General features: G+C 29.8%; 1 protein-coding gene across 3 annotated transcripts in view; it reads right to left on the bottom strand.

Annotated features, from left to right (window-relative positions):
• Positions 1-2,264: 2,264 nt before the first annotated feature.
• Positions 2,265-10,182, bottom strand: part of LOC106460762 (regulating synaptic membrane exocytosis protein 1-like) — a 146,478-nt gene continuing 138,560 nt past the window's right edge. For all 3 annotated transcript variants that reach the window (XM_022387542.1, XM_022387540.1, XM_022387541.1), the window contains exons 19-21: positions 7,867-8,078; positions 6,169-6,308; positions 2,265-3,790 (exon numbers count right to left, since the gene is read on the bottom strand). In XM_022387542.1, coding sequence (XP_022243250.1) covers positions 3,599-3,790; positions 6,169-6,308; positions 7,867-8,078 — 544 coding nt within the window. In that variant the 3' untranslated portion in view covers positions 2,265-3,598. The remainder of the gene's footprint in view (positions 3,791-6,168; positions 6,309-7,866; positions 8,079-10,182) is intronic.

Raw genomic sequence — 10,182 nt, 5'->3', positions numbered from 1 at the left:
CAATGACGACTGTATCCAGTTTATGACTATCTGAACAATAAACGAAACAGAATACGAAAAGATAGGCGTAATACAATATACAGAAGTACTAACACACGATAAAAAGTTGGTTAACATCCTGAAAATAAGCATCTATTTGGGTAGTTCATTCATATTTCATGAAACCTACTTGTTCGATATATCTGTTCTTAATATTTCCATACTGGCAACAGTAATTACCTAAAGGATGAATTTATTCATCACTTGTCACAAATAAACATATTCGTTCACAAAACAATATTCATTCACAATCTTATTAATAGTAAGCTTTACTTTCTAACGATCTATGATGGAACCACAACACAAAACTAATACCTTTATCACAGTAAACTTTCAGGAATTCCTTCACTTTAACAGATATGACAAGCATAAGCATATAAACGTGGTACATGAACGTAAATAACACTGAACCTCAACAAATTACTCTTAATGCAATATTTCTGGCTGATCTTTATTAATCATTTTAATAAAAGTCATCAAAGAATTTCACTCTTTAACAAAATAAAAGAACGAACACTATTACATATTAATCAGCTAAATGTCTGTATGTTGTATAATATGAAAATATTAACAAATATAGACAATTAAGTATTGTGCACTGTGTATATTATCAGTTTATAGAAAAATCAAACTACATATATGCACATTTTGCAATAAGAATTCATTTTCTGTACAAAATGTGAATTAGTGTGTTAAATTCCTTTCATAATTCCATTAAAAAACATTACCTATCTATAATTCAATCAATTAAGAACAATGACCAGGAAGAACTAGTTCTGAGAGCAAGCAAGCCACAAGGGAAAAATATAAAATTGTAAATATCCAGGATAAATACACATTTTTGCTAAACTAGTGATTATTCTTAAAGATTATACATGCAGAAAATTTCTTATGTTTCTTTTTTTTTACAGCTGAATGTATCAAGTTGTTCCTTTTCAGTCAATACCTAAACTTTATTATCATATATTTAAAGAAAAAAATTTTAAAAAGGCTAAAACACTTAAGACAGCTTTGTGTGTGTGTGTGTGCAGACATTAATTTTTATTTTTTTTACATGCAGCAAATCATTTGTTTAATCCTACGATTTCCATAACATGTGGCTCTGTCATTGGATACTAAAGGAAGGGCATTACCCCATCACAAATTGAAACATAGCGAATTCTGACATTTACTAACACTAAAACCCAAAGTTCCAAAATGCATTCCTACCACTTTGAATCAGTAAACAGTCGGGGGGTATGCAAAATGTATGATGTAAGGTTTTAATTAATAGTTTTCAATGTTTTTGTGCGCTGTTAATTAAAATAGTTGGACGACAGATGTATATATCTTTTTTTAACATCTTAGATTTTTGGTAAGACAAATCTTGAAAGCAGTTTTCATGCTATGCCTAAAACAGTCTGTCGTCTAAATATAGCTATGGATTATATATTTCTATCCACAATCAGCAGATATTGGAAGTTTCTGACATAAGTTTGTGTACATTATGGCTTAAAACTAACTCAACTTTGCAGAAAATTTAAAAAAAATCAGAGTAATTTGAAAGACCCTCATTCATGAAGAGAGTTTAAGGCACATTTTTAAACAGTAGTGCTCATTTTACATTCTTCATTGCCTGTAAAATTTATTTACTAAATATGCAAACTTTGATTTTAGTAAAGAAAAAGAGAAACAAATTAATACTGAATTAAAAAAGGGGGGAAAAATTTTACTCTTTGAAACTATGAAGGATAGTATTTACATGATATGTATGAATTATTTTGTTAAAGAAGCTCACTTGTTAATCTTTGAAATATTTTATAAAATTAAGCAATAATTTTACTTGTTGAATTCATTGGCAATCAAGTTACTCCTTATATTTAGTTTTAAAGATGTAACAAACAATGGAAAGGGAAAAAAAGAGTTTTCACTTTATACTTTTCTAAATTTTGTAGTCATTAAAATACACAGAACAAGGTGATTACCATATAATAATACAACATATAAATACAGAACTCATAATTCTAAAGGAAGAATGTTTTATTTTTTGTCTTAGTTATTATGGTTTACTAATAATGGGAAATTATCAAACAACACCTGCATCAAGCAGCCCACTTGCTTGAAATATAATATAGTTGTCAATTATTCATTAACATATTTAGTTTATGAGAATGTTTCAGTTTAATTATTAAAACAATATTTTATACTTTAGCATTATTTTTATTTCATTTTAGTAGAAACAGAAAATATTTTGATATTTAATAAAGACAAAATTGTTTTTTTTACACCTGGTTAATAATTTTTCAATGACATGATGAATGATTTTATCAAACACATCAATATAAACAGGAAATTTATCTCTAATTGTTTGGTTTAATTTGGTAAATTTTAAACCAAACAAGCTTTCTTTTGGAAAATTTATCTGATATCTCATACTTGGTAAAAAAAAAAAGCTACAAAAAGTACCTAAATAATTAGATAAATTTTCTTATAAAATTTAGTATTTGAAAAAAAAAAAGATGATTAAGCTGCCATCTATTTTTACCTTTTTTTAGTCAAAACAATAACCTACTGAAGGACTTGAAAGAGTTTTCTTTTATGTTGAATTGTAAAAACTACAAGTAGTTAAGATCAACATTTACATATAATGAAAAAAGCACATGAAATGTTGTGTCTTTAGACTTTTTGCTGAATTTATAAGAAGCTAATTTTCTAAATCACTGTTTAATTTATTTTCTCTCAAAGCCAGTGCTTTATAACACTGTAATATCTATTTTATTTATTGACAAATATCATTTGATGCTTCTTGTTTTGCTAAATTTCACCATGGAAGTTATGGCTGTTTTGAACAAAGAGTCAAACAGCACCATAGTATACACAACCCTGTACTCTGATCTATCTTACAAACATCAACCAAATCAAACTATGGGTGCCATCTAGCGATCTAGGTCACACAAGGAATGAATGCAGCAAAGATTATTTATTTTTTAACATCTTAACCTCATGAAACTTTGGTTTTTACTTACTTCTAATATCAACAGCTAAATGATTCTATTTGGCAAGATAGTTGCATATGTCCATTGTAGTTCTAACATTTGTTTTCATCATTTACAGGAGTGTTCCATCTTTTCAGGTACGTGCAATAAGACCACTTGTGGTTTGGTAGCACAGCGGCATAGCTCCGCACATGCGCACCTCTATGTAACTCAGCCAAAGGCAGATGACTGAAGATGTGAGGTATTGGTGTGAAGAAGCTCACATTTCCTTTGAAACCCAAGCATCAGTCCATGTGTTTAAAGGCTATTAATCTTCTCCAATAAAACAACAAGATGGCGGAAGAACATTTGAAAGAGAAATATCTTTATAAAATTTGAAAGAGCAAAGTTTGTAACACTAATAAGTCTTTGAAACTCCTTTGGAACATTAGCTTCTTATGTCACAGCAGGCACTCTGAGTAAATCTTTTATCTCAGCATGCAGGTGATATGCACCATCAAGGAGCCAGCATAGTCAGCCATCTTTAATATGACTTATCTCCCCCTTGTAACCTCAATAATGTACAAGGTGACTGAACAGAATATTCAACCAAAGCTGTCCATGGAAACAAGGTTATTTCTCTGTCCACTAGCTGGCAGATTTACCAGTGAAGAGGGATGAAACAGTTTATACCATCCAATCACAATATTGGAAAGATCTAAGTCATCTAACATGATCTGAGATACACCCATGAAGACCTTTTTTTCCATTCGACCATAATCACCCCATACTGTTACCTGAGAAGAAAAATATTCAAATGGCTTGTAACAAAATATTCTGACATATAAAAATGGAATAACATGAAACCAATAGATTATGAATTAAAAGTATCATGGGAAAATGTTCATCATATACTTCATAGAGTATCTGAGACATAAAAAAAGATGGATTATGATTTTATTAGCTATATGAGAGGCTTTTCTATTATATATTAAAGTTAGAGCACTTGGAAATTTGAAAGTATTAAGAACCTTTACAAAAGAACATTTAAAACTGTGAGTTCCTCATCATAAACCCAAGGAAATTCCATTCTCATTCCTGTTGCTTCAGCAGTTAGAGTGTCCAAACCTCAGGTGGAAGTCTCACATTCAAATACCAATACGGATTGGAGTTTTTTTTTAATTTTTTTCCTTCAATGTTTGTCAGGTAGAAAGTTGTCCTTCGATATTCTATAGTAAATAAATATCTTACAAACATTGTATATTTTACCAAGACATCTAGGCAGAGACAACATTATAAATATTTATTTGGAGCCCCATTACTATAGTTATAGGTTTAAATAGTGGACAAGCTTTCATTCTCCAAAGAGAACTATCTGGCATGAATTAATATTCATTATACCTTTACCCAAAGCTTTTGGTTAAAAATCTATAGAAAAATGTAAGGTAAAACAATGAATGTATTTTACGCAGTATTCGAATTACCATTTTCTTGTTAGACTTTAAGATATTAATTTTATCACTGGTTTCAAAAACCCTTTATAAAGAATTTTGCATGAAGAAAAATAAATGATCCACCATAATTAAATATGTTAAAAATAGTGGTAAGTTTCTCAACACAACTATTATATTTTCATTATATCTGTTGAAGTTAGGATTATGAAGACTAATTTAAAAGTGACCAGTATATAAAAGAATGTTAACAAAAATAAAAGTCAAATGATATTTTTTTATTCTGTAAAATAATGAAGAAGTGTACTAGTCACACAAATTTACTTGCAAGAATAAAAATATACGATGGAATGGACTTGTAAGATAACAAAAGAAGGATAAAAGAAACAGCAGTTTTAAAAAGGTTTACCTTCAAGATAATAAGTAAAGAACAAATTTTAAATGGACAATAATAACACAAATAACAAAGCAAAAGGATCAGTAGCAAACATGAATAATAGGTTGAAGATAATGATAAATCCAGGAAGAGCATGCAAAGAGATACCTTACCTGGAAGTTATTAATAAAACAAAGATAAGGGCAAGGTGGGACTTTATCTGGAACTCACCCAGAAGGTAATGAACTAAAATGATCATCAAAAGAAAGGGGCTCTACCTACAAAATATAGGAACTCACAAAAAAAGGAGCATAAAGGGCCCTTATTAAGAAGTATAAGACTACAAAGGAATTTTATCTAAACTCTAATTTTAAATAAAAGCATAACAGTATGAGGGACTTTACTGAAGTGTTGTTCCATTCCATACAAAATACTGAAGTAATATACACGCTGCAAGAAATGCTTATTAAATTGCCTCAGTAGTTAGAATGCCCGAACCTCAAACAGAAGTATTGCGTTCAAATACCAGTACAGTTGGGATTTTTTATAATTTACAAAAAATAAGTAATCAAGTTTAGAGAAAGCTCTTTCAATAAAAGGAGAAACACAAATACCATGATACTTGGAATTAATATTTGTTAACATTGGAGCTGAAACACTGGATGTCAAAGTGGCTCAGTGGTTACAGCTCCTAGTCAAGTTGGGATTCCATGTTAATTTTTAAAAATAAACGATCACATTTGGCGCAAGCTCTTTCAATACTATTATAGATTCAATTAGGGATTTGAGGTATTAGTTAACATTAGAATTAAAAGATGGCATGTTTACAGCATCAAGCCAACCTAGCTTTTCATTTCACTTGAATGCTTATGGCACCATCTGTGAAATAACTTTTAAATTAAAATTCTGAATAAAACTAAAAATAGTTCAGAGATAGTGCAAGAAAGAAAGTGTTGCTTAGAAAGAGAATGTAAATGGATGGCATGACAAAATCAAGAAAGCTTAGCAAAAATTAGGATAACTGAAGCATAGAGACAACAGCTGACAGTCAAATGAAGATCCTGAAAAAACAAAATGAAAAAAATTGATGCTGAAAAACATGCAAATGGATTCTTGCCCCTCCCTGTCTTCCTCATGTGCTGAATGGGTACATCAGCTAGTATGAAAATCAATAAAGGATGAAAGCAATTATCAGAATTTAACAAGTGAAATAATCAAGGTTAAAAGCTAGAAGCATAAATAAAATTCATATACAGAATAGAGCATGAATAAAGGTTGAAGCAAAAATGGAGAAAAATAAAGTAGTAGTTATTTGGAAAAAGATAAGTATGAGTAAAAGATATCTTACCTGGAGGACACACCCTCGGTAGTCTTCATGGAAAACCAACTGTTGTTGGTAGAGAGGATCCAGAGTTCTCCGTGCAATTGATGTTTTAGCTTTAGCGATGCATTTCCTCCCATTAACTAAGTACACCTTAACATAAGGTGCTGGTAACACAAAACAAAGTCACTGTTTACATACTGTACTGTGTATTCAAGACATGTTTCAAATATTGATATTTTGGGTAATGGCCATGATGAATAAAACTAATAAATATTGAGAGCTAGCTAAAACTTACTTGAAGTGTTTGTTTATTTAATGAAAAATACTGGTTTTTTCTGTTTTCCCACTATTAAGTTTACTGAAACAAGTGAGAAATCTTTACTTTATTGGAAAATATTTATATTTTTGAAAGAAAATGAAGTATAGGAATGTTTATGTGTAATTACATGCTTGTTTGGTCTTGAATTTTTATGCAATGAACTATGAACGTTTAAGTTAGACTGAAATGTCATTGTAAACTATATTAAAAATAAGTAGGAAAAAAATCCAACAAAACACAGAAAGTAAAAACCATGATGATATCATCCTTTTGCAAACTTTACTCTCTGATGATAATCCTTGATAACTACACCATCATTCTACAAAAAACTGTAACATTCAAAGAGTTGAGTTTGTCTTGATATGATTAACTCAAAAATGTCTGGAATGCTTGCATTTCCCTTTATAAACTCTTTATAGCTATGAACTGGATTGATATGATTAGGTATTTTTAGGACTATTTCTGTTGATCAGTTGTTTCCAAAGTGTTAATGTTTACTACAAAGTTTTTTTCAATGGTGGCTTTCCACATTTTATCTATAGACACTCCTCTATCTTAATGATTTTTCAATTTTATTCTCAGCGTTACTGTTGGACTAGTAAATTTGGTGGTTGGTAGAAACTACAAGTTCTGTTTTGACAAAATTGATGGCCTTCACTGTTTTTTAAATTTCAAATGTCAGCCACTTTTTCTAATAATGAAAACTTTACTGCGAGGAAAATTGGAAACTCTGAGGGAGAGGAAAAGGAAAACACTACTCAATCAACAGAAATCTTAGATAACCACATACAAACAGATTGGAACACTAATTCAGGTGAATCTTTGTCACAACCATAAGTACAATCAAGTTATTAGAACTCCTTGATTTGGTGAGGGTAAATATGCAAGTGTATCAAGACACCTACTGAAGTAGAACATAAGTAAGAGTAAACTACAAAGCAACTGCTGTCTAATATATATTTTAAACAAATTGGATCCTTTTTCTTAAGCCCCAGACTAAAAAATAATCTTCAGTTGATCATTGTTTATAAAAATAGTGTACACAGTTGATGATGTATAAAAACAAATAAGTTTTTTTTCTTGAAATAGAAGAAATATGCATGTACCATCAACTATGATTACTAGAATAACTAATAAGGTTGTTTTGTAAAATTTCTTTTGATTACTTATTTTGTTGAAATCTTATATAAGTTATTTTACTTGATATTTTGGTGTTTATGACACTTAGAAATTTTTGGATTTTATTGCTAGGATTCTTTTATAATGTGCCATCTCAACATAAAATGTCCTCAATATGATTCATATTAATTTTTGTCTTAACTGCTGTTATTCACATACAATGTATCATATTATTATTTATATTTTTGGTTTTTAATATTACTCTGAAGAGATTTGATTTTCACCTGGTAACAACTTTGCTCCTAGTCTTGGCTGCAACCCTCTTGCACGAATAACCTCAATTTCAAGGTTTCCTTTTCGATCACATAGGCTTAGTTGAATGTCTCCTAGACTTGGGGATGCCAAAACCTGTCGACCAACAAGCTGACCCGGACCTAGTCCTTCAACAAAGTGCGAATACTCTCCATCTGGTGTTAAACGGAGAGAAGGGATCCACCTAGTGAGCAAATGAAATGAAAATAAATTTGAAATTACATATAAGACAGGCTATGAGTATTTTCAGTAAGCACTTATGTTTTAAATCCAGCAACTGCAACCTAGTTGCCAACTAAGCAAATTGAGATAATGTTAATCAATCCTTACAAATTGTTGTAAACATTCAGAAGTTCAAAGTTGCATCCAATACCACCCATATAAGTTAAGAGAAAATCATATATAAAAAATTACAATACTTACATCATTATAATTATGCCATCTTAAAACAGAAACAACACTATCTGTTTAGAATATTACTATGAGATAATTCAATAGATACAGAATGAAATAAACATGAACGGACAATGTATAAGGAGAAACACAATAACAAATAAATAACATCATATCTCAACTGTGAAGAGTAGTGTACAGTGGCATCATCAGTGAAGTGCAATATCTTAAGGTTTTTAAAACAAAAACAATTAACACTTTTTTGGAAAACTATTTCTTTCATCAATTGAAAATATTCCTAGTGTACAAATTATCACAAATCACAGTTTTTTATATTAAGATGATTTATCTAAGACGTGCATACATGTATGTGGAGGGGAAAATGACTGAACACAGAAAATCACTAACAACTGCCATGCACATGACAGGATTAAAAGTCATGCGAACAGAGAAGTGAGAATTTGAGACTTGTGATAGTAGAAAACCAGCCATATCCACTTACATGTATGCAGACACCACAGAATAAATCATGCTGAGTGACAGAACTTAAAGAACCACAATATTACAACACCAACAGCTTACATCTACTAAAAACACATCTAAAATTCTACACATTTTCAGAGGGCAGCACATGTAATGACTATTCACTGTGGTTTTGGTTTTCAGGAATGTCTATCAAGCTGCAGATAACTCCAACACAATCTAGTAGAAATTTTGGGAATAGAAATTTTAAGAAATTACTTTTCAAAACTACATACACAGTTTTTCTAATAACAGTATTTCTAAAGCTCAGCTTAAATTTTGTAAATATAAGCCATTAAACTTCTATAGTTTGGTGCTTGTTTTGCCTAATTCCTTGATATATTTACCAGATATTGTATTGTTTTCTGAGTCAGATATCTGAAAACATTATTTTACAATAATTTCCCAAGCAATATTGCATAATGTCTTATTAGATATTTTGGAAAAAATTAAGACTAATTGTAAAACCTAATATCCATGAAAAAAAAACATAGACTTAAATTCATATATTGGTATTTCAAATGTGTCACATGCTAAAATTAACTTATAGGTATAAGCCTTTTGTTTTAATCAGAACACATTTTTTATTTTGTTTTTTTGTGAAAAATGAAATATGTGACTAAAATTGATAAAGTATGTGAAATAAGCATTATGATAATAAGTTTGTTGTATACTTTTAAGTATTCCCCATGATTCATGGCACATACTTATATTGGATGTTTTTCATAACATCAACAAATGATATATAACAAAAACTAAATAATTTTTTTGAATATTTTTATAAGTTCAACAGGATTGCAATAGGCAGTTTTAATGGGGTTTTTTCAGGTTGTTTTACATTTTCTATGGTTATTTCATTTTTTAACCACAAACTATTATTTCAAGCTCATATACACTGTCATTTAATACATAGATTACAAGGTCTTACCTTAAACATAACATTACAACATATATTCATACTACACAGATAACTCACTTGAAATTAAACACTGGCCAGTTCTGCTTACTCCTATTGAAATGTATGACATGTTCTTCCTAGTTTAGCATAATGCATCCATAATACATATGACATGCTTAAATCAAATATATGAGAGAAGAAATAACTGTAATAAAGGAAATAAATAATTTAAAACTGAATTTGACATCTCAGTATAGTAAGCAGTGGTCATATAAACTTCCTGTATTTAGCTTATGAAAAATTATATAAATTTCAATATTACTATGCACATAATCAGCTAACACGAAGAGACAGCATGCTGTAAGTTACTGCAGTGGTAAAATGAAATATAGTTATGAATCTCTAGGAGCATATGATAACCCAAATCTGTAAATGGTTTAGATTACAATATTGTATTTTCAAGATCATTTAAAAT

Source organism: Limulus polyphemus, unplaced genomic scaffold (genome assembly GCF_000517525.1).
Source record: "Limulus polyphemus unplaced genomic scaffold, Limulus_polyphemus-2.1.2 Scaffold830, whole genome shotgun sequence".
NCBI classification, from domain to species: domain Eukaryota; kingdom Metazoa; phylum Arthropoda; class Merostomata; order Xiphosura; family Limulidae; genus Limulus; species Limulus polyphemus.
This window is presented reverse-complemented; position numbering and strand designations above follow the sequence as displayed.